Source organism: Haliotis asinina, chromosome 7 (assembly GCF_037392515.1).
Source record: "Haliotis asinina isolate JCU_RB_2024 chromosome 7, JCU_Hal_asi_v2, whole genome shotgun sequence".
Taxonomy (NCBI): Eukaryota; Metazoa; Mollusca; class Gastropoda; order Lepetellida; family Haliotidae; genus Haliotis; species Haliotis asinina.
The window spans coordinates 8,458,455-8,485,453 of NC_090286.1; the positions used below are offsets into that span (position 1 = coordinate 8,458,455).

Genomic DNA, 26,999 nt, shown 5'->3' on the forward strand with positions numbered 1-26,999 from the left:
GCGCTAAGATCGTTCTGTCTGAGTTGACTTTGTGTTTCTCTGTACAAAAATATACATTCATGTTGGTCCAAGATATCTCTCCTGGCTTTGATCAACAGCCACACCCAGTCTTGTCCTAACGCCAGCATGTGAAATAGTAACCTACCCACCAGCAAATCTCTAGCAATATTTCAGTTTAACTAAAGATAATGAAGTTTCTTTTGCCTAACTTTTAAAAAAATTTTTCAAGCTAACTCCTTAGTTGATAAAAAATACAGAATTTTTTCAGTAGATTATTGCAACATTAAAAATGTCAATAAATCAAATGAATATCCATGATAAACTGAGGATGCAAAAATTAATGTTATCCTTCTATTTCACAAAACGTTGCAAATCAAAGCAGGTGAAATGGGAAACTGGCTAGAACATTTAAAGCTAGCAACATTTCTGAGAGACTTTCACATGCTGCTCAACACGCACGCCCACTTGTGTTTGAACATCATCACATGACACATCTCTCATCATCGCCTGATACATCTCTTATGATCATACATGACACATCCAACATCTTATGTATCTCATTCGAACATGACGTGCGACAACACATATGACACATGTCATTGTTTGTACGCGTACACACACTTTCTGATTTCAAGTACAAAATCATATCGCAAATGACACGATCTTGCATCTATTATATTTCAGGGATAGTAACAAGTACTTTCCAAAACTAGCTTCCCTTCGTTGGCCATTTCCTGAAGGATAATACAAAGTATTATCGCCAATGCCAATGTACCAGGAAGTCTATGCAACAGCATTATTTTTAGACGGTAAGGTATTTTCATAGTTTTCATATAGTTTGCACTAAAATTCTTGTCATCTAGAATATAATACACCAGAATCCCTCACATGTAAGATGCTTTGAAAAATAGAAATATGTCCTTTTTTTCCTTCTTGGATATGATATGAATTTAATCAACAAACATCTCGTAAATGATATTTCAATATGAAATAATCCAGTAAAAATCACTGATTTGCACATAAATCAATGAAATGTCTAAAGCAATGAAACAAGTGGACGACACTCAGTCACAACAACATAAGCACCCACTGTAGTCTTGATACACAGTCAGGAGACATTAAAGCCAGTACACCATCAAACAAATGTAAAATTGTTATTTCCTCCTCTGAAAAAAGACAAGCATATCATGAGAGGAAATGATGTCACGTCTTCAGCAGTCTCGTTAAAATCAGATCATATGCTCTAAAAGGTCTGACAATGCCTCGTAGGGAACAGCAGCAGATTCCTGGTTTCACACCAGTTTAAGCAATATTCCAGCTATATCATGGTGGTGAGGGTTTTGTTGTTACATGCTGTGTGCAGAAATATTCCAACTACCGTAAACTGTCTTATTTCCGCGCCTTTAAATTTTCGCAAATGTTTGTCACTAAACCTTTTCGCGCCTTCTTATTTTCGCGTGGTGATCTTGTTACAGGGGCATCCCTGAATGTTTTTACATGACATGCAGGTGTGTGACCATTGAGTTTTTATAAAATAAACAGATTTGCGAAGTGATCTAACAACAAATCAATGTAACTGATTTCAGAATTAATCCTTTTTAATTGGGTGTTACAGCATGATTCAGCCGTTAATCCAGATTAGCCCAGCGGTGACACGTGATTGAACAATGACACCAGTATTGCTTTTGTGTTTTTGACCTGAATATAGTGTATGATATATCTATATTATCGCGTGTTTTTATTCTCGCGTCATGAAATCCGATGCGAAGTTGGCGAACATTAAACGGTCGCGAAAATTTGGCTGTTTACAGTATAATGGCAGCAGTCTGAATATAAATGAGTCAAGGTCTGACAATCCAGAGACCGAAAGAAGTTTGGGTCCAGAAATGGGTCTCACTCTTGTATTCAGGAAAGTAGCCAACCCTGGGTCTTTTGAGTAATTAGTTAAATGCTAGAGAAGTATAACTGATCAAAATGGGGGATGTTTGGGTTGTTGAACCTATCAGATGTCAGCTTTAGATACATTTCTTTGCTGCCTCAATCCATTGAGATCTCTGCCAAGAGATACACCCTAAATATAATCCTATATACTCCCCCTTTAGTGAAATCAGAAGAAAATATCCACAGCATGTAACAATTTTAAAAAGATTTTCCTGTGTGTATTCAGAACTCCCCAACTAAATTCATTTCCAGGATAGGGAAATGAAATACCCTTGTTTGAATGCTTCACTCACTCAAACTGAGATATAAGATGCCTAAACACTTATAACCTGACTGGCTACCAGATGTGAGGTGTTCCCATGCCAACAGATTCACATTTGGACAGATGGGATTTTAACGAGACTGCATTTTCCCTTTGGTCTTTGAGCATGTGGGATGATGCTATAGGAGAGGGATGCGAGATATGCCAGTTTTGACTATGTACATAATATATTTACAGTACAGTATGATACAGTACCACGATAAATAAACAGAGGGTATGATAAACAAATTCATAAACAGCCAGTGTGTTACAGAATACACAGAACAGTCAAAAACCATTTTGTCAAAGTTGAGGAGTGTACATGAATACTTCGACTAATCCAAAACTGAAGAATGAAATTTTTATTGATATACAACTTCTTTCATTCTGTGAAGGCAACATTTCGACATAGATTCTACTGTCATAATCAACCAATGTCGAAACCTCGCCTTCACAAAATGAAAAAAGTTACATAGTTACATATCCATGAAAAATGTCATCATTCTTCTTCAACTCAACTTCTACAATGCCTATCAAAGAAGTAATCCAAAATTCGAAACAGAAAAGATATGGATTAAAAAAGAAATGGAAGGGCTAAAATTTACTTCAAGACAAGCTTATATGTTTGACACAATGTTTGACTACAACAGTACATTCCAACAAAACAGGCTTGTCTTCACATCAGGTGACAACACAGGTTCAATGATAATGGAATATGAAGTGTATATATATTCTGTGTGATCACTGGTCAGCTTGATGGAGTTACATGAGGTGACCATGAAATCAGAATCTCCTATATGATATGCTGATCCCATGATAGATTCTGAATGTTGACATGACAAAACACATCATGTCTCACTTCACTGATACCTTGTTCCAGCATCAGAGTATCCTTGTCTTGTGTTTCTCATTGCCAGCATGATGGCAGACAGAAGAAAAAGTTTTTTTCACAATCTTTTTTTTCAAGCAAATATAAAATGTTGATCACTTGGTCAGTGTTTTAAATATAAACTTATGTCATTGGTTTCACTTTCCTTCAGATGTAAAACAAAATTAAACAAAGATGATGAATGATCAACTGTCACTGAGTTTAATTATCTGGTTAAAGTGTTTCTATCTGCACCTCAAGTGATGAAATTATGATAAAAAAAACACCAGAAAATTCCAGGTTGGTTGAAGATGGACAAGCAGGAGCTAACTATCAGAATGCCAACCCTGAATTTTAATTCCAGAGTGAAATACTAAGTAGTTTACTTATCTCTATTTTCCACATCTTTCTGGAAAATCATGCTGAGATGCTACAAAAAAAACTTGCTCGTTTAGTCATTAAAATTCCCTGGACAGATTAAACTTCCATCAACCTCATTTAACTAAACGAATGTTTCTAAAGCAATAGATTCAATCTATATCTAAAATAAATAAACATCTATTACCAGGTGATCTATGGTTTAGGATTTCAAAAAGAAAGTTGCAAAATTAGCTTAAAACTGTTTTAAGTAATATTTTTATTTTTAGATATGTCTTTTTTTAATTTCCAGCTCTCTTGCTGGATGAGAAACACAAGAAAAAACATGGCTGACTTGATATTCCACACCACTATACATGAAACATTTCATGACGTCAGATAACAAATCCAAAGGAAGACAATTTACAATCTTCTGTACACAGAGTTGACATGAGTTGTGTCCCCTTAAATGGATGTTTGTACATTGTGCTATCCTCTTAAGATCTGCTCCATTTATTATGGTCTTGTCAACAATGGAAAATTGTTTTTCCTGATATAAGTAATAACACTGAGATTGTGAGTTGACCAGTTCATACGTTCCATGAGCTGTTTGACTGTTGTTTGGATTCACAAAGTGACTAGCGTTCAAGTGAGATCACACAGAGTTATGGCCCCTTGTGTCCACAGTCAGTCAGAAGTTGGGAGCAGGAAGGGACATTTTCAGCTGAGTATTAGGAATAGCAGAAAAAATTTTTTAAAATGGACATAAAATTGTAATATCAACAAAATAGGCATGCAATGATTACATGTTAGACACGAAAAAAAGTTAATTTCCAGTCTAAATGCATTCTGGGTTAAATTGATTGCAGTATTAAAGTGATCCTTGAAGTTGACTTTTGAAGGATCTGAAACAGATGTTTTAACATTAGGTCTTTGGAAAGGACCCCTAGAGCTGTGCGTTTAATGTGAACAAAGGACTCATTCTACATCTCTGTTTAGTTTATGATTGCACTACAGACATAAAAACAACAAATGTTGAAGTTTTCAAATAAACAAAGTACTGACAAGACAAAAAGTTTATCTCTGCCTTGAATCAAAGAATATGTTTCCCCTTCTCAAACAAACCACTTGAAAATCCTCTCACCCCTCTCTCTCCTGTGCCCCTCCCTCCTCCCCGGTGCCCCTCATCTTTGCCTATACTCCTACCCTTCCTGTGCCCCCTCCTTCTCATCCTGTGCTCCCTGCCTTCCTTCCTGTGCCCCTCCTTCTCTTCACAAGTCCCTGCCTTCTCTCCCTGTGCCCTAGTGTGAGATCACATGGTGCAAGAGCACAAACTAAGTATGACAACAACATAAAAACACTGTAAACATAAATAGTAAGTAATCTCAGTAACAGAAATAAATATGGCAGCAACACTAAAACAACAACCTAGCCTTATGCTGGAGGGAGAACAGATGGCAACATTTGAAACTGAACTAAAGGAAATGAATTTCTACCAACTACATTCCTATCAAACTTTTCTATGGTCTCAGTGAATAGGCACGACTTGTTAAACTCAAGCTTACTTTGTAAACTCTTGAAGTTTTACAAGACAATCATCAAACAGTCAAATAAATTAACAAATATAAATAGAAGTTCAAAAGGTGAAACGATATATCATGAATTGTATACGTTTCACGATACATAATGATACAAAACCTTGTGATTGTGTGTCGTGAATTCTAGACTCAAAATATTTCAAAAGGTTCAAACTGAAAAGCCAGCAATTATTAGTTGTGACCATGACACACTTAAAACATATTTTTCAATACAGAAAATGATGGTTATACAAAAAACAAAGGTGCCACTAACTTTTGTTCCATATAACCTTTGATAAACCCATTTCAAATAAAACATACAGGGAAAAATGATTTGTCAAATCTGCCAGTTCATCTTAAACACAGATTACTGGATTTGACAATAACAAGGAGTGGTCAATGCCAGAGTATCGAGTTACTTTACCAAGTGTGTCATCTTGTATCAATACAAAAAAAATGTATCGTGTTCTATCGCCGAACACAAACTCATAATGTGTAGTGCACAATTAAATCGTTTCACCCCAAAATATACTGAACAGTAAAAGAAATGCAACTCTGGCTTTTTGTCAAGTCTTAAACATGAACACTTTTGAGATTTCATTTTTTTTCGAAATATACATTTCTTTTACTGTTCAGTGTATGTTGAAAGGTATGATGAATACTTCAAGGTTTTGATCCACTTTTTTCTCTATCTCCCATCCCATAATACCAGTGTCGAAATGCAGTGGAGTCAGTTTTTCTAACTTTTTCTGAAAAGTCAAGTTCAATATCTCATAAATATACCCATAAATTTCATGTAAGTAATGTTCATTTGACTTTGGAAGTTTTATATGGCCATGTATCTTTGCATGACTTGATCTTCTCTACGTACTCTTCAAAACACGGGTGATTTAGGGTCCACAATAAATACACGCAGAGAGTAGAGTTTACTTGAGTGATAAGTAGCCACAATGAGTCCTTGACCTCATTCTTCACTACACAGCTGTTATGTATTAATGGGCAATACATGAATGATTTGTACACGAACCTCTGTAGCATTGACTATTGTGGAACAGGAAATATTTCAGAGACATCTGACTTAAATGTCAAATTGTAAATGACATCCCAAGTTTCCCGATAAAACTCGGCATTGAAATAAATCACCAGTCAATGTAGCTTAAATAAGTACATTATATTCATCATCATAAAACAATATGTAGACCTGACATATGGAAATTGTCATGTTAATACTTCAGCATATATCATCCTACAACAATATCTAGACCTGACAAAAGGCATTTGTCACATTAATACTTCAGCATATATCATCATACAACAATATCTAGACCTGACAACTGACAAGTGTCAACAATACTTCAGCATATTCATAACTGCTGCAAGGGTTTAAGTCTTAACTATGGATAAAAGATATTAGATAAAAATCAACATTAGGATCCATTCAAAAGACTTCCGAGAAAAGTACTTGTATCATTTCTTCAACTCTTGAAGTGAAGATAAACTTTGACACTGACCTCATAATGAAGAGAACATTTCCTTTATAAGCTTGTTATAAAATATTAACAATGTTATCTGAAGTTCAAAACATATGATGTGGAAACAGACTCAATTACCAACAAATTCTACATTGTAACTGAAGCATAAAAATCAAATTCATTTAGAAATTCCTTAAGTAGAAACCTTTCTGCTGATATGTATACAAAGTCTTGGTGTGAAACTGGCATGAGAGATATGTCCAAACAGTCTGAAGGCTGTGACTTAATCCACTAGACTGAAGCCAGAGTCTAGTAAAATTATCTTTGGTCCAGTATATTCAGCAGTGTAGACACCATGGAGGATATCAACCGACTGTATCTCATTTCGGAGCAGTAGCTCATGTTATGGTTCATTTATTGTGGGTATGAGTATGGGGTATAGGGGTAGGGGATAGGTTTGACACTTGTCATTATAAAGACAGTAAAGTGAGAGTTTGTGTGTGTGTGTGTGTGGCGTGTGTGTGAGTGGTGTGTGAGTCATGTGTGTGATATGTGAGTCTTGTGTGTGTGAGTCTTGTGTGTGTGATGAGTCTTTTGCTAGTCGTGTGTCTGAGATGCGAGTCTTGTGTGTGTGAGATGTGACTCGTGTGTGAGCCTCTGTGTGTGTGAGGCTGGGGTGGCAGTATCATAAGTATCACTTTAGAGTGTGTGTTATCTAAAACAAATCATATTAATTTAAACTGGAAGATTATTTTGGGAAAATGTGATACAGTGGTGCAACCAATCACATTAGCATAACCACTAAAAATAATTTACCTGTGCACCAGCAACATCACTCTCAGATCTGTGATAGATGTCACACCCACATTGCTATGTCTGGCTCCACAGCAGTGCTTTGTCAAAGTGACCACTCCAGTCAATAGGGTAGACAGAACAGGCTGTGCAAGGAGCTCACTCAAACTTTTTCAAAAACAATATCAGAGTTACTGAAAAGAATATATGTACTTATATACAACAATATTTAACTGGATTTCCAGGAAAACTCTTTTTGTACACAAAACGTGTATCAGTAGGTCATCTGAAACACTTACTCAGATACTGTTACTTACTGGGAGATAATTAACACTAAGTTCCCTCATATATGTGACATCAAAAGACAAGGGGCAGGTAACTCTGCAAGCATGGCTTATTATGAAGTACCACTAACAAAAAATATAAATTAGCCATTTTGTACAATACACATACATCCTTATGTGTAGTAAGTCATATTCACCCTGAAATGCCCCTTAAACTAAATGGATTCTGAAATAACAAGTTTAGCATCTGTTCAGCTTCGAAGCATAATTAGGAGATAAACATACTGTGTTGGGAAATCAGAGGCATACAACAAAATTATAATAGCTCTAAATTTGATTTAAAACCGAACGCGTAACATGAGGTTTTAAATACAAAATCTAGAGCTATTATAATTTTGTTATATACCGCTGATTTTCCAACACAATACGTTTATCTCCATTCTACCATTACCGTGTTATTCAGATTTTAAACAAATACTTAACGTGTTGGAAAATCAGAGGTATATAACGTGATTATATACCTCTGGATGACTTTGATCAACCAATCACAATCCAGTATTTACTGAAGTCATGATAGAATGGGCTACGATCAGTCCATGGAGCAACACAGAATATTCTTGTTCTAGCTTTCACAGGCTGTAAATATGAGATTTATCAAAATGAAGTTAATGTCATTTAAAGGTTTGTGAAAGATGAAAATATAGGAGCTGTGTTGAACTTATTCACACATATTCTGAGTTTTGTGTCTCAATGAGACAAATGAACTGATGAAGGCGTGAGATGAGTGTCAGCCAGTTTGTGCCCTGTGCGTCTATTTGTGAGTAGGTGTGGTCACCGGGGCCAGTGTCATGACCGGTACAGCAGACGCTGGTAGTGGGGGTACACCTCGTTGTCGGGGATGTGCAGGGAAAACTCCAAGGCAACCAAACAGGCAAACTCAAATGCCATCAGCTCCTTGCGATGCAGTCGAAAGTCATCTTCTATTTGCTGAAATCATATAGGGGCTTATTATTTGCTGAATAAATGAGCAGGTGAGTGTGTGTGTGGGTGGGTAAGAGTGAGTGAGTGAGTGAATGAGTGAGTATTCCAGTTATATTTAAGGAATATTCTGTGTTTGCAATACAAAAAATATATTAACTTGTTCCTACAGCAAAAAGTCTGAACAGCTATTGCAATACCATCCAGGTATATTCTGGAAATATACAATATACCAGGTAATTTCTCCTATAAAATTAAAAATATTATCTAGTCATATCCAATATGTTTACTGTGTAGAAACAAAGAGACCACTAGCTCATTCAGAAACATCTTACAGTTGTTCAAGTCATATCCAGTACATATTCTGCGTTGGTTATAAGGAAACCAGGCCACTTGTTCTGTTACTGCCTACTTCAGTACAATGTACTTTCCTCAAACGTAACTCACCTCAAAGAGTTTTGTGAGCTCAGCCCCCTTGACATCATTGAGCTTTGCTGACAGTACAAGACAAGCACCTGCACATAGCTTCCTGTTCTGCTTGTTGATGACAGGCTGTAAATATGGGATATATTCAGTAACAGGCTGTAAATATGGGACACATTCAGTAACAAGCTGTTGTTACAAGTTCATATTTTCTGTATATGTTGTTATTAATTACGTAATAATTATTATTTGGTCACAACATTTAGTGTTTTGAATAGTAATTATGATGGGTCACATTTCGTTTAATAGATGGTCAGCACTATTAGGATTCTGGTTTTCCGGAATTTATCTGCTCCTAGTTTTCGATGTGTCCACTTCCAGGAGACTTATTCTAGGGCATTCTACAGTGTTGACAATGGTTGTATGTGCCCGAACTTTCGGGAAATGACTGAATATATATATAAAAAGGCTGGCTGGCGTGTTGCAGGGAACACATATTCATTGGAGTTACATCATTGCCAACAATCATCAACGCCTGACCTACATTAACCGCTGCCAGTCTGATCTCTGTGTTTACATTCTGCATAGTTGATTCTCTCTCGCACTAAGACTTTGGTGAGTTTACTATATTATATTTTGTGACCCATTACCTTAGATTTTGTCTCACTTGTATTGAATTTGCAATCAGCATTGTGAAACTGACTTGTGACCTTGTATGCCTTGCTCTCATTGCATAATAATACATAATTTGAACGTTTATGACTTGTTTTTGTTCTGTTTTGCTGATTTACAGGGGGACTTCTTACATCGTTTGTCACGGTAAATTCTTAACCGTAACGCTGTAAATATGGGATGTATTCAGTAACAGGCTGTAAATATGGGATACATTCAGTAACAGGCTGTAAATATGGGACATATTCAGTAACAGGTTGTAAATGTGCACATATTTAGTAACAGGCTATAAATATGGGTTACATTCAGTAACAGGCTGTAACGATGGGATAAATCCAGCAACAGGCTGTAAACATGGAACATATTCAGAAACAAGTTGTAAATATGGGATATATTCAGTAACGGGCTGTAACTATGGGATATATTCAACAACAGGCTGTAACTGACGGATATCATAAGTAACAGGCTGTAACTATGGGATATATTCAGTAACAAGCTGTAAATATGGGACATATTCAGTAACAGGCTATAACTATGGGATATAAAATTATAATAAGTAACAGGCTGTAAATATGGGATATATTCGGTAACAGGCTGTAGATATGGTGCATATTCAGTAACAGGCTGTAACTATGGGATATATTCAGTAACAGGCAGTAAATGTGGGATATATTTAGTAACAGACTGCAACTGAGGGATATATTCAGAAACAGGCTGTAAATGTGGGATATATTCAGTAACAGGCTGTAAATATGGGATAAATCCAGCAACAGGCTGTAAATATGGGATATATCTAGTAACAGGCTTTAAATGTGGGATATATTCAGTAACAGGTTGTAAATATGGGATATATTCAGAAACAGGCAGTAAATGTGGGATATATTCAGTAACAGGCTGTAAATATGGGGTAAATCCAGCAACAGGCTGTAAATATGGGATATATCTAGTAACAGGCTTTAAATGTGGGATATATTCAGTAACAGGTTGTAAATATGGGATATATTCAGAAACAACATAAAATGTGACACTTATATTCTGTAATTGGCTGTAAATTTGGAATACATTCCATTACCTCCAATATAAAAAGAATATTCAGAAAAATACTGTAAATATGATATACATGTAATAATAAGCTGTCACCAGTAACTGTTGCAAACATGGAATACATTTAAAAACGTGGACTAGTTACTAGCCAAACTGAAATTCTTCCTCCTTTCCAGATTTGATGCATACTGACACAAAACTGAAACGAAAATGATACGCTCAAAGTCTGTTCAGTAAAGCATACTTATGTTCTATGGAGTAAATAACTCATAACTTACCTTGAGAATTAGTTTTTCAAAAAAGACATGAGCTTGGGCCAGAGTCCACATGTCCACACCACACTGCAAATGATAGAGGGGTAAGAGTAGAAGAGAGAGAAACTGTATCATGTAATTACTGTGTGACACGGTGTGAAATTTGTATCATGTCATTATTGTGTGATTGTCATTAACAACTGAATAATTTGACATCTTTGGAAGAGTGAGTGACAACCATGTTGAGTGGATACTTCAGAATGTGAGAGAACAAGGATTTGTGAGTACTCTATGGGTTTTATAGTAACATCTCACTGAATACGACACCTAAACATTGTTATAATAAACATTAGCATATCCCTCACCTTGACCATAGAAATGTTTCTCATTTCCCTCTTGATGCTGTAAAAGGGAACAAAAATGTGTGTGTGAGTGAGTGAGTGAATATCATATGATGACTTCACACTAACTAATCAAGAATCAAGAAAATCATCAATTATAGTTTAAAGGTGTTATAGGAATAAGAATTACAAACATACATGAATACTAAGCATCATGATGATGATGATTCTCAACTCTCTGAGGAGTATGCAACATATGCTGTTTGTTTGAAGCCTGTTAACAATCAAGTCTGGATCATACAATCCAGTGATCAACAGCACAAGTATGTGCTGTAAGTTTGTACAGTTGGGAACCGATGACGTGTCAACCAAATCAGCAAGCCAGACCACCCGATCCCGTTAGTCGCCTCTTATGACATACACAGTTGCTGTTTGTGACAAGAATGGGTTGATGAAGACCTCTTCTATCCTGGATCTTGATGGATACATAGCCCTGGAACTTCGTCCATCTCAATCAAACATATTGAGCACATTGGACAGGCGCACAAACCACCACCAATATGGTCAGCATTGTACCTGCGCAGTTTGGAGAGACTAAGTTGAATGTTTGGGAACTTGTCCTTGAACTTCTCATTCAGCTCCTTCTTTAGGCTTGAAGGCTTCACATACTCAATGACAGATGTCTGCAATACATAAGGCAACGACAAACTATTTAATGTCTCTTTACTTCTTGGTCAGTCTTGCAAGAGGACTATCACAGACATAACAGGGCATACGCTTTAATATGAAATATCAAGATGACTATTTTAACTGTCCTCCAAAAATGACTTTAATTTTGCAACTCCTAAGTTTGCTGTTCTGTGAATTCTACAGTTGTCCAAAACGCGATGAATAACATCTGGGGTTGCTATACTGTGACATACTGGCAGCCTTAATAAGTTTTAACAGAAATGTGTTGATTGTGTTAATTTAGTTAATGACTGTCCAAAAAATGGCACTTGTCATTAATGAACTTAGTGTAATATCTTCTTAGAGTGACCCATGCCTCTTCTAACATGGACCAGAATATCTAGTGGTTGATAGTATGAGTAACAATCTATGCCCTCTGGAAAAGTTGTGAGCAAGTCTGATTACCCAATCAACTTAGTCACTGTGTTACTGTTGACATAGTACAGTGTAAAATCCCCCTCAGCAGTTAACTAAAAGTAACAGCCTCCTTGGGGTGGTAGGGCAGCCAAGTGGTTAAAGCATTCGTTCATCACATAGAAGGTCTGGGTTCGATTCCTCACAGTCACATGGGTACATTGTGTGAAGCCTAGTTCTGGTGATGTTGCTGGCATATTGCTGCAACATTGCTGAAAGTGGCATGAAACAAGACTGACTGACTGACTCATGAGACTGACTAACTGACTGACTAACTGATGCCTGTCTTACCACATAGGAAGGGAAAGTCATCAGAGTCCTGTAGCTCCCAGACTGCAACTCGGGATCATCTAGTAGGTTGGGGTCGTAGAAATCGGTGTTTTCTTCTGGAACTGAACAGACAGTAGAGGGTTACAGCAAGCATTCCCTTCTCATGATGCAGTAACAACCAATCTGGACAACTACATGATAAAGAGAACACGTAATAAAAGGAAGTTCCCTAAACTGCTTGCTGCAGTCTATAGCTTGTTTCCTTGTTGTTAATAATGATAAAACAACATTTTGAGTCATACATGGCAGAATTTCAGATTTCAACAAAAATATCTGGATCAGGTGAACCAGTGTTTGTCATTCTGAAAATGATCCACATGATAAATGATGATTGACTACGATGTCATCCTGCTGGACCATCAAATCTCTTACGATCAGGGAAGACTGCTTCGGACGCCCGAAAAGGGTATGTTGCCGGGGACAGTAGTTATTTATTGTGATAAACAATTCCTAACCTACTTGTCATATTCCACCCATTAAGCTTTGATAACAAGTGTCACCCAATGGCCTGAGAATGGCTGTCAATGGCCACATGGCTACAATTGCAATATCTTGCATTAGGCCAACATGCTGCTGATAGATTCAGTACGGCACATTTGAATTATGCATTCTTGTGCTGTGCAGAATTTACCAGTTCCTTGCCCCAATTTTCAGAGAGTATTAAACACACCACTCCTTAACCCAGTAATCAGACAGCTCATTCTTCACTGGAATTATTAGAGATCTCCTTATGCCAGTATTAAACAACTCACCCCTTACTCCTCTATTAGACACAACCCTCTTTAAACCAGTATTAGACACACCCCTTTTAACCCCAGTTTTTGAAACATCCCTCTTTACCCCAGTTTTTGAAACATCTCTCTTTACCCCAGTATTAGACAAACCCCTTTTTACCCCAATATTAGACACATTCCTCTTTACCCTAGCATTAGACACACCCTTCTTTACCAAAGTATTAGACACAGCTCTCTAACCCAAATATTAGACACAACCCTATTAACCTGGTATTAAACAAACCCTTTTTAACCCAAGTATTATGCACTATTTACCCTATTATTAAACACATCCTTTTCACCCCAGTATTAGACACACTACTCTTTACTCCAGTATTAGACACATCCATTTTTATCCCAGTATTAGACACATCCCTCTTTACCCCAGTAACAGAAAACCCTCACTGCAGTATTAGATAACTCATTCAGTACGCCATCATTAGACTCCTATCTCCTTATCCCAGTAACAGAAAAGCCTTACTGCTGTATTAGACAACTCATTCATTACTCTAGTATTAGACCCCTATACCTCCTTATCTCTGTAACAAAGAACCCATACCCTAGAATTAGATAATTCTCACCTTATCCCATAAATCCTACTTCTATAGTAGGCAATATGAAAATCCTGCTGACTACTTTGTTAAGTTTCTGTTGCACATTAACAGGCGTATAAATATTTCTTGCCTTCAAAAACATACAGATAACTGATGGCTTGTATGTTGCCATGGTTACAATAAAATTAGAGTGCAACAGCAGCCGCAAAACATGCACCTAACACAATATCATGAGGACACAATAAATCCATGATGACCTGTTAGGAAGAGCAAGTGGATATGACATAGCACAACAGTCAGCATAATTCCAGCTAAATCACAACAACATGGACTCATCAAATGTCCTGACGTCGCAAACAAGTGACTGAAAGCTTGAGCAGTTACTCAACGCCATCCAGGCCTGGCCCAATCCCCATTTTAGACCCCTCTTATGACATGCAAAACATACTGGGTACTCATTCCAGAAGCCCACTTGGAACTGAAGATTAAAGTGTAACAATCAATATTAAGATTAGTCTTTCACAAAGTGCAGTTAAAGGAACAGCAAAGCAGAGTGCAAGACATAAAACAGATTAATAAGAAGGATCAGACATGGAAACACCGGGACCTCTGTTACCATGGATACAATGCATTTTGACACGATGAGCACATTGAGCCTGCTTACCATGTGAGTTGTTATTTAAATATTTTGAAATTTCACCATTCTTTCACAAAAGACATGTTTCACTTCATATAAAGTCAAAAAGTTGACCTCCAAAAAAGGTTTTTTCCTGAAATACTGAAAGCATGGATGAACAGAGACCCCAAGGGTGACGGACACAGGAGGTGTTAGGAGTGTGAGAAGCTGCTAGTGGTTTTACCTCTCTCTAGGGCAGAAAACAGCCCCGAACGCTGGAAAAACATGCTGGGGTCATGTGAGTGACTCCGCAAGTACTCCCGGCCTGATCATGATGACAGCAGAAACACAAAGGTCGTCAATTCATATTCATCAAACTTCAAACTCAAAAGTCAATATAACAAACCAGCAATGATTCATGCAATTAATCAGTTGTCTCTCATCTCTTATCAGTAAATAATCTTCATCTATTTCAAAAACAGTACAAATCAAAAGTCATTATATAACGTTTAGTACAAGCTAAAAAATCAGGACATTAAAAAACTTTCATTGTTAATATTTCACACATTTCATTTGTAACTCCACACATCAACTACATATATATTTTACGATCGTAGTTAAGATGTGTGTACAAAACTGGTTAATTTTGAGTTGACAGGTGACTACACAATATTTTTCTAGGCAAAACCTGGCTTTTGTGTACATCTTAGCAGAGTCGATCGTTTAGTGCATGGTGAGAAATGAACACTGAACGCATCATGCAAAAACATTTCCTAAGAACAGGAGGTGAATGAACAGCTTGTGGATGACTCCATAGTATGGGAAGGAAGGGGGGATGATGTGCTCATATCACTGATGACAAAAAATCTACATCCTATGTATCTCACCAAACTGATCTGATCATCCAATGAAAAACCTCTTACCACTTCAAGAGATCTACTGGATTAATCAAGTATGGCTATTATGGTATTAAGTGAATGTTCTTCGCAGAGGATTAAGTTCAAAGTATTATATAAACCCTCATCTTCAAGAGGCAAGAATGTCCACTAGCTTAAATTAAAGTCGTGTTTTCTCCATCACTGTTTCAAGCTGACTTTTCTCCCATTGTGAACAGACCTGCACAGATCAATAGTCCGACAAGCACATGTCTGACAAAAATAAACATCCAGGTTTGGAAAACAGGCCGAAAGAAGACCTTTGATACATCTCATTCTGAAGGTAGATGTCAATGCATGCCAACTCAATGGTAAGTAAGTGAGGTTTTTGTTTATGTCAATTTTGACAGTATTCCTACAATATTAACGCAGATTTCACACATTGTGGCCATATTGAGAATTGAACACAGGTCAAACACATTACCCACTCTCCACTCAAAAGACTGAACACTTATTCTTACTATTGTGACACACTTGCAAATCTTGTTTTTAGGAAAATCTGCCTAGCATTTTATTTATCTGTGATATGCAGTGCTGGCTGATACTGTGTAGTCCATTAGCCTTGGTTATTGAAAAAGAAAAAAGCTATCTGTCGCACGGACCATTTTAACCACATTATTTTCCATTTCACTAAGCCCTTTCTGCAATGTTAAAGCTCTAAGGAAGCAAGATTTCTTCAGGATCTGAAACGCCCATCTAAATGGGTCTACTTTTCAGATTCAAAGAACTTATTTGTTTCTATCCAAATCATACATATTCAAATATTGCAGCAAGAACTATCTTTAAGTTTGTGACATGGTCTTCAGTGTCTGAGATGACATCTCTAATCCTTTTTGCCATCTCATTAATCAAACCATCTCCTAAGGTAGCCACTGTCATTTTGAAGCCATTCAAAAAAGAGCACTATATCTTTATCAAAAGGGGTGCAACTCATGCTCTACAAATGGTGGTACCACGATCAAGTAAACATAATCAGCTTGAAAAGGCAATGTTAAAAACAAGACACTGATTTTAGCTAAAGTAGACGGCCTCTCCTCAGAATGTTCCACAGACTGAGAGAAGCACAAGACGTTTACAAGTTTTCAGGCTTCTCGGACTCACTCCTCAAAGCAATCATAGAGCTATGACTGTCATAAGTCCATGTTTAAGTATGGGAGTTAGGATCACCTTCAGGTTACGATCGCTTTGAGGAATGGGGCCCTGATCCACAAAGTGTTTGTAGTGTTTTGACAAAGTGTAACTATATACCATCTCACAGGTTATGCACGTCATAGTGCTACAAACAATTTGTGGATCAGGACCTAGATGGGAGAATTAAACCCATCACCAAAAAGCTGCTATAAAGTTCAGGGAAACTTTGTATAAGTCTGCACATGCAGGAGGCTGTGCAAGAAATATGAAAATCAGGGAAAAATCCATGGTATGACTTCCAGGAAGTGTATCTATACACCTAGTGATGGACTGTATGACTGTCACAGCTATGATCACTGACATGTTTTTCACAGACTTTGTCATTAACACTAAAAATGCTCATCAAAGTTTCCTCCGTACGTCCTCATTCTTCAGTCTATTTCTGTCACACATGGACACCTGTACATCTCTTCATAAACAATGTGATATACTCTTTCAAAGAAACAGCTTTGATTTATCAGAACTGATAAAAAGATATGATTGCACAATGTCATTTAGAAATTGGTCAAATGTAACACTTGTTATATTTGGCATTACACTTTCTTAGGAAAGTACAAATTCTAGTACTTTTGTTGAGTCCCATCCGGGATAAACAAAACATAATTTTCATGTCTTCATCAAAATATCAAATTGGAAACTGCTTTATTTCTAAATATGTGGCGGAAATTTCTTGCAAATCACTAACTTTTAGCTATTTTATTTTCAAAATAACTGGCAAAAGTAAAATGACTTTGCTTACATTTAGCTACACTGTCATTTCTTTACTCATAACAGACAATTCCTTGTTAACTTACATGTGATTAGAGTTCAGATAAATAGGTCAGGAAATTTCTATTGTGGGTTTGGTTGTTTTTCTGCAAATTCTTTTATGCAAAACTTGGTCTAACGTGTGATCATAACCAAATCATTGTCCCTCCTGGAAAAATCTCAGCATGTGACAATTTATCTCCTCACTATGTCGATAAGATTACAATCATTTCAAATTCTAGTGTCATTCACACTACAACAATGGGAAGCTCAGATGTTCTGGGGGGCATCAGTGATCAAACAGGGCTACTGTACAATACACTACAATCATTACTGGCTCAAGTGACACACCCACACAATGACCTTGACCTACCTGCAGCTGGAGGAAGGAGAACAGACTCTGCGTGGGGTATTTCAGAACATGTCCTCTTCAACACGAGAGGACGAGATGGAACCAGAAACTCACTGTAGGACACGTCCTGAAGGAATAAGTTCCATCATTTACCACAAACTACATGATCATTTTCATCCAGATATGTTGATGGTGAGGTTCCAACTACATCATCACTTTATGAAAATAATCAAGTCTGGACCAGAAAAACAGTGGTTGCTGTTATGGTCACAATTACTGTGAATATTATTGGATTCCATGGAAATGACCAGAAAAAACTTGCTTGAAATACCAATAAAATTATTCAAGAACTCTTGTGCAGGGCAGGTCAGCTTATACTGCATAAAATGGAGTTAAGAGTATGGTTTTATGCCACTCTTAGCTATTTCATCAATATCTTGTGGGGCACACCAGGAATGGAATTCACACATTGTACCCATGTGGGGATGGTGTGACGAGTGAACACTTTAACCATTATATTACCCCACCGCCCTCAACAAAAAGGATAGAAGACTCTTATCTGTTTGCAAATATATGAAACTGTGTGCAGAATGATTTCTTACCTGACCCTCTTCCACCTTGACTATTGCCTGTAGCCCTACATACAGCAAGCCATCTTGAGATGACACTGACCTTGACCCAGAGTGACCTGAGTGGTGGCGTGTGCGACCTTCTTCACTGTGACCTTCACCTCTGAAAGATGAGCATAAGGAACTGTCAACCTTGGGCAATACATATGGGCATAAAAATATGGGCACTCATATGGCACTGAACTCCAAACCATACAGACATACTCTAAGCTCATTTGGCAAAACAAATCAAACTGGCAATGTGAAATCAAGGAGAGGTCATTTGGATGGTTCCTGGGTTAAGTGTAGCTTAGTGAAAAGCTGATGAAGTTGTATGTGATCTCACCTGTTAGCTGACCGTCTGTATGGCATCACGGAGCACATGGCAACAGGCGCCTTCATCCCAGTCACTATCACCACACTAAAATACAGACCACACCACTAAATATTATGGCTGCAATGAATACACCATGTGACAAATATGATATGTATCAAGAATATTGGGTAACGAATATGAATAAGTTTTCACAAATACAATATTGTAGTTAAGTGATTGATGAACAAAATGGAATGCCAATGTTGACAGTGTAAATTTGTTGCAGCAATAACCAGTGATCTCTTGACACTGAAATTTGGCTTACAACTGTCGTGAGTACCATGTGCAGCTTTTATCAACTAGCATGACTTCCACATCTGTTATGCTAATACATATTCAATTCTTGCATATTTCACTTTGAAAAAAAATAACATAAGGGTTCAAGGGAAACATGCACCCTTAAAAATCATTAATATTTGGTTCTGATGACCATGAATAACAAACTGAATTCACAAAGGTCAACAGTTTGATTAACCAAATATGCGAGTGAATCATAGCAGCCTTTCGATACACAGGTTGCTCTGTACACTCGATAACAAGGATAAATTAATCATGATAATGTTAGTTGTCATTTAATGCCAGGAACATGACAAATACAGGATTCTTGAGAATAAACACCTTTTCATCACCTGCCCCATGGCTCAGTAAGAAAACCATACTAAACATATCTCAGGTAGCTGGTTGTCTCACAACATGATATTTTCCTGTTAACAATTATACCTTTAACTTGCAAATAATCACTTTAACATACATGTCAAAATATTAGCTGAAGTGAAACTCTTCAAATACGTCATGGGCATTCTCTGAGAATTTCAAAGTAAGGAGCTACCAAGAATGCACTTTCCACCTATAGCAGGAATGTAAGAACTGATGAATCACTACAGGTCTATAAAATGTAGGTGATGAATGTTTCCTACCGTCCACCCCGAATGGAACTTGTTGAATTGCCAGACAAGAAGCGCACTTCTCTCAAGGTCGAGGATTCCCCTGAGTCACCAGACATGGAACTGGATCTTCGTGCCAGACGCTCTCCTGAATGGACAATCACAACATTCTTTCAATGTGACACAACTTCCAACTAGGTATAATAAAAACTTCCTGAACTAACAACATTGGAAGCTATCTAAACTGATGCTCAATGGGACTGAAGAAGTTATCTGGTTTACACAGTGTGCTGGATTGTAGAGCTAACACAGTTACCTCATACTAGAAGTGAACCAGCTTTGTCACTCTCATATACATTGTTGTATCACGATAAAACATGATTAGACAACAGTAATTCCTGTATAAACACATATTTGGATGGTTCATTTCATGCCGATATCCGGAATCGACAGCTGCCAGATTGCAGAGCATTTAAATGATGACAAATGTACTAGGCACAGCCATTTGATGACGGAATTGACGACATGTCCAACTGGACAGTTACCGATTTTGACAGCTTCATATAATAACAATATTTCTTGGATGGGTATGTTCCCCAGGACAGACCTTCTGGTCCTATCACAATTTTAATCTTGGAATCATCATTGTATATGACGATCATTTATATTTAACATAGGCATGAATAATATAATAACATATAACAATGACCAGCATGACCCTCTTGACCAGCATGGTTATTTGTGAACACAGTGAGAACTAACCCAGCATAACATGAGCGAGTCTAGGGGGAATCGAATCAGGCTATCAAACACTTTAACCACTAGACTATCCCACTATCCATCAGCATCATGAGGGAGAATATTTGGTTAGAACTATTTCAGACAGCCACCTTTATAATATATTTTTGCTTCCTGAGTCCCAACTAAACTACAAAACAGGAGTCGAAAACTGAATATATCATGGTCCCTGATATGTAAAACTGAATTTTCAGCGTCCTTCAGTCAGAAGTACATTAACACTGTCCAACTAAAATAAATTTACAAGCTTTTAAGCACGCTTAAAATGGATTTTTCAATCCTTAAATGATTACTTAAAACCAATCATTTTAACAGGTTCAAAATTACAATACAGCTGCATTCACTTATAAACTTTCAGCAACTACACCCCTCATGACCTCTAGTCCCCAGTTGTTAAAAGCTACGAATTAGTACCTCAAGCCCCTCGGCTAGCTGTTCTGTTAGCTGTACTCACTCTTCCTGTAACTGGATTACAGGTTAACTCGTTAGGTCAGGTGTTGGTAGTGAGGAGATGACTATCAGTACTTGGTATAGATAATAGGGAATCACAGTTCAGTGATCATTATTGATCAGTAGATGATTGTTGTTCCTAATGATGGACAAAACAAATATGAAGATTCTACATTTATTCACATTCACAAATATATTACTTCAGATCTTGTCAGATTGTTTGAATACAGAGTCAGAAAAGTTGATTTTATGCAACACAAATATTGAGTTAAGATTTCTTTCACATAGCATGTATTCCAGTCCAAGGCCTTTAATCGTGTCATCTCTACAACCAACACCTAACATAACAAGTTAACTTGTGATCCAGTTACAGGGGAGTGAGTACAGCTAACAGATGGGATGAGGGGTTAGACTTACAGGTAGTAATTAGTGAATTGCAACAACAGAAGGCTAGAGGAACAGGAGGAATGATGCCCTCTGTGCACCTTGTTGGATGCATTCTGTATTTTCTTTGTATCTGTTTTCAATGTTAATATGGACAGGATGTAGGATATCACATCAGCTAGTTACCATTGTTACAGATGAGTATAACATGCTCCGATATATGTCTTATAACACTGATGGAACAGGTAGTTACCTATTTTGTCAGCAGGGTCATGAGATGTGGCCTGAGGGGACGACCACGGCACACTGGTTGTCGGCATCAGCTTGCGCTTCACATACTTATCTCGGTCATCGGAGCAGGAGGAGGCTCTGAAAAAACAACTCACACTCTGGGATGCTCAGGCTATGGCATGAATTCAGGTCTAGTACCATCATTACTCCAAAATAATAGCTCTCCCAGTCAAGATCTTACAAACACTTCTTTGTGTCAGGTTCACATTAGTGAGTGAATGAGTTTAGTTACATGGTGCACAGCAATATTTCACCTGTATTGTGACAGTCTGTAAATAATTGAGTCTGGACCAGACAATCCAGTGATCAACAGCATGAGCATCGATCTCAGCAACTTGGTACTGATGACATGTGTCAACTAAGTCAGCGGGCCTGACTACCCATTCCCATTGATACCCTAAGTAAGCCTATTCTACCCCAGATCTTTATGGGTCAGGTGAACAATCAACACACTGGACCTAATCATGTCAATCAACATATGGGATGCACGTTTTTTAAGCATACCAAACATTGGTCATCTAAAGTCACTTGTGTTTTATTGTCAAAATTGTGGTCTTGGACAGCAGTCAGTACTGCTAATTAAGAAGAAACATGTAAGTGAGTTTGGTTTTACATTGCTTTTGGCAATACTCCAGCATTCGAATCCAGGTTTTCAGTGTGACAAGGAAACGCTTTAACCACTAGGTTACCCCACCATCCCTATAAACAAGTAACATAAGATGCACTATCTCACACTCTTCGTGATACCATGGATTTGGTAAAACTGTTGGGTAATTAATGACTGCCATGAAAAAAGGTTGAACTGTATATCATGACACGTCAGCCTGATATGAGGAGAGCCCAAATTGATGTAGTTCTCACTTATTTACTACTTTGATGGAATCCACAAGTATGGTGCTACACATCAAGAATGATAATATGGGCACAGGTTGGATTCAAATTCATGACCAAAAGTTACTCAAGTACACAAGGGAGACAACTGCACATGGAATTGAATCTTTCAGACAACTTGTATGATTGTTGCCTATGGTCTGTTAGTGGATTGAATGATTCTTACTGGTAAACACATATAAGATGATCCACGACCTGACAAATGACCCCAATTTGCATACTTGGGAACGCCCCACAGAACGATCCACTTAAAACAAGAGGGAGTCAGGTTGTCTGATAAATATCGAAATTTGTTTGACAGTATTGAGACAGGTGTAAAACAGTAGCGAGACAGGTGTTAATCAGTAGCGGTGTTGATTTCATTTCACGGTTAGCATGTATTGCACGTGCATAATCGTCAAGCTACCTGTAGCAGCCAAGTGTACTCGCCCAACTGTACTGTGTCTAGCAGTAAATAATTACCTGACTAGTAACACAAATGAAACAGCCAAAACAGTTTTCATGTCATTGGTTAAACATGTAACAATATAATAAAATATTCCATAGTATGACCTTTATTCAGCATAAATTATTGTAGTGCTAGGAACTGGCTAAAATCTCTGACAACTAATGATTGGTTCAGTACAACCGATCAATCATCGAAAATAATTGGTAAGCATCATTTATCATATTCTCCTGTTTATGTTTGTTAATTCACAAAATATATCAAAATCATGTAGTTCTTTCTGGTTATTTTTTTTGCAAATTACCCAAAATTACCCAAAACGCACTTACATATGTCACATCTTTCATGATGACTGGGAACATAAATTTAATGGGTGTCTTTAAGACAAATTCAGTCATGACAAGGAACAAACTTGTAGTGCTAATGAAATGGAAAATACAAAACCAACCTTGAGAGAATGTTGTTAAAGAAAAAAGTGTTCCAAGTTGTTTGTGTTCGATCATGAGACAATATGATCGGTCGCTTGGTCGTTTAGTCATTACGACCAATCTGTGATTATTTCAATTAATCGGACCACCACTACAGTTTTGGCATGTTGTTTACAAACAATACTCCAGATATGTTGACATACAGTCCTTTTCACTAATGATAGACCCATCTACTTGATACATAGTCTACTCAACCCATTAACCTGAGTAAGATAAAAAAGACAAGATTATATGGAAGGTTGTATTATCAGAATCAGATAGTTTTATCTCATAATTACCCAGATGGTATGACAGTATGGCCAGTAAACAGTCAAGCATGTTAGATACATCTCCTAATGTCATCACTATGTCAAAAGTAATAATAAAATATTAATTAATAATAACTGATGTATAAAATGCCTATTTCCAGAAGATACTGCTCAATGGTGCTATAAAGAGAAAACACAGCAAACAATGTCTATGGTAACGACAGTTTGAAAAGATGAGTAATCTTGCAGGTTTTGGTGCACGGTACTTTGTTTTTATTTAGAAATTATCAGAAAAACTGTTCTGAACAGCTGGTCAGAAGCAGATTTATCTACACGAAGGATACTGATAATGAAGCTAATACTTGATATCTGTCGCTGATATCTGATGATAAACATCAATCATACTAAGTCACACAGTGACATTGTAAATATTGAATATCAGAACCAGCTGCTTATTGTCTTTGATGGCTTTAACGAGAAGCTTAAGTTCCAGGGGCCCAGTCTTACCTCAACATGCTCAAAGGATGCTCAAAGGATGCTCAAAATTGTTAGATAACCTCACTTGAGTTACTGTGTACATTGTGGCTATTCACAAAGAAAGCACAACACTGGCTACAGTGATTGAAGGATACGTGTAAAGACACCAAAGTCTTGTATCAAAGTCATGAAAGAACGCTTGTATGCTACTGCTTCAGACCTGGGTTATCATGGTTCTATCTTTGGGGTTTCTAGGAACTCAAAGGTCTGTGATTGGGCCCTAAATTTCAAATTATGGGACAAAAATTGAAACTGGCACTGTATAAAATATCAAAACTGCTATAGCTGCATATAAAAACTATCCCAGAATATTACCCTTTAACACAGACTTTGGCACATATCTTTTTTTAGTTTTATTTCACTAGTAATGATGGAAAGTACTCTATATGTTTTACATTGTTGATCCAACACGAGTCAGTGAGTGAGTATTGCTTAACGCAGGATGAGGAATGTTGCAACTAATATATTATAATAATTGAACTATTCGTGGCAAGGCATCCACCATGATTCATGAATGTGTACTGATCTTGGTGATCTGACAACTCGTGACAATTGATGACCAGGCTTTGTTGCCAGTCATGATCATTCCAATATCAAGTACAGAAGCCACCTAAATAAAATGACTCAGGAGCAATGGAGTTTACCTTATTGAATTTCAAGCAGCACCAGTAACTCCATCCCCAATATCTACAGGGCATACGTTCTGTTAAGTCTCCACTATACTCTGGATGCATCTACGGCTAAGCCTAAAAAATTTATTACTTCTCTTGGCTGGCTTTGTATCCAATCAATTGTATATGCTGGAAACTTGAGCGAACCAATCACAACTCACTTTCGCTTTTTAAATTATCCAACCAATTAAACTTGGCAACACAAACCATGCACAAGTTCTCTGAAAGAGGCAGAAGGTGTTCTTGCATACATATTTATTTAAATTTCAGACCTATCAATTTGTCTGTATGATTTCCCCAAAATCTGAATCACACCGTGAACAAAACTTTCGATGACACTGGTAAGTTCAGTTGTAACAGAGGTTTAACTGATTGGCTATAGTGAGAATGCGGAGTCAGGAAAAGGAGGTACCGGTAATACAATTTTCTGGCCGAACCGTAGATGCATCCAGGATATAGTGGAGATTCATTGGAACATATACCCCCGGAGACATTGAGGATGCAGAACTCACATTGTCAGTTCATTCAGCAGTAACCTAACTATACTAGTTTTCCAAAAAACATCTACATCTGACTTCCACCTTTATGAACATTAACCATTTACTCGGTGAAACAAAAATTTACATAATATAAGTCTCTACATATTTTCCTCAAATTACATTGAATTAATATGCTAGTGAGTTAGTGAGTTAAGCTTTATGCTGCACTTAGCAATATTCTAGCTATATGGCGGTGGTCTGTAAACAATCGAGTCTAGACCAGACAATCCGGTGATCAACAACATGAGCATTGATCCGATGACATGTGTCAACCAAGTCAGCGAGCGTGACCACCCGATCCCGTTAATCACCTCTTATGACAAGCACAGTCGCCTCTCATGGCAAGGATGGGTTGCTGAAGGCCCATTCTACCCTGGGACCTTCACAGGTGGAATAAATATGCTAAACAGCTACCCCATACCCTACATCACAACTAACCATAAGAATTGTAAAGGGGTATTTGATAAGTATGTGGTACCGATACAAATGATTGTGAAGGGTTGCTTGATAAGAAAGGAACAGCAAACCCTAATGACAGTAAAACGATGCCTGACAGGAAAGGGAATCCAATGGACACGATGGATAAGGATAGAGTTTGGTGTAACCTACCCTAACCTTAACTAACCAGCCTGTATAGATTCGGTGTAGAGTATGTCTTCACTTATGCATCCTATGCTTGCCACAAAAGGCGACTATGCTTGTCGTAAGAGGTGAATAATGGGATTGGGTGGTCAGTCTCACATGTCATCAGTTCCCAACTGTGCAGACTGTTGCTCATGCTGTTGATCACTGGGCTGTCTGGTCCAGACTGAGTGCAGAGTAAAGTAAAACTAATCTCATTGATTAACCAGCTCTAGGGAAGAATACAAGATCTGTGAAGTAAAAGCTACCGTCAGCAGTCTGAGTCAATTAGCATTATATAACTTATAAGCTGCACCCTATTTCAGGAATGATCATCTGTGATGCTAAAACCATGACAGATAACCAGGTGCAGCACTCAAGGTTAGTAAAACAATAACCAAATTTGAGCTCACCAACACTTGACTAAAAACGAAAATCAGATTACCTCCATCGTTTTGACGGTGACTCCGGTCCCTTCTCACACTGTCCATGATCACGATCAACGTAGTTGTTGTCGTGTCTGTTGTGTACCTTTTGTCTGATTATGTTTTCATCGTTGACGTTTTCGTCCTGGTTGTCAAAAGCCGACGGTTCTGTTCTGACACACGGGCTTTGAGCCTCGGGAGTAATGTCGGCAGATTTCGAGTCATTTACACACATATCTTTTAACCTGTGATGTTTTCTGTTAAAAAGTGGAAACTTTGTGTCTGAGTGACTTCCATCCAACGATATATTAGAAAGGAAACTGATGGCAGCTAATCTTCGACGGGAACGGCACTTCTGTGTTTTTCTGCTTGCGGCCATCTTTGATATTTTGTCAAGT

The 26,999-nt window shown here is 37.5% G+C and overlaps 1 protein-coding gene across 2 annotated transcripts; it reads right to left on the reverse strand.

Annotated features, from left to right (window-relative positions):
• Positions 1 to 8,377: 8,377 nt before the first annotated feature.
• LOC137290644 (CDK5 and ABL1 enzyme substrate 1-like) lies at positions 8,378 to 26,980 on the reverse strand. 2 transcript variants are annotated; one of them, XM_067821719.1, is made up of 13 exons: positions 26,622 to 26,980; positions 21,699 to 21,814; positions 19,847 to 19,961; positions 18,900 to 18,974; positions 18,548 to 18,677; positions 17,967 to 18,072; positions 14,965 to 15,045; positions 12,739 to 12,839; positions 11,881 to 11,987; positions 11,329 to 11,365; positions 10,988 to 11,050; positions 9,018 to 9,122; positions 8,378 to 8,579 (listed from the first exon to the last, which is right to left on the reverse strand). In XM_067821719.1, the coding sequence occupies exons 1-13, from the start codon at positions 26,978 to 26,980 to the stop codon at positions 8,439 to 8,441; spliced, it is 1,536 nt and encodes a 511-aa protein (XP_067677820.1). In that variant the 3' UTR covers positions 8,378 to 8,438. The 2 variants fall into 2 exon arrangements, with proteins under 2 accessions (XP_067677820.1, XP_067677821.1); XM_067821720.1 differs by lacking the exon at positions 14,965 to 15,045.
• Positions 26,981 to 26,999: the final 19 nt, after the last annotated feature.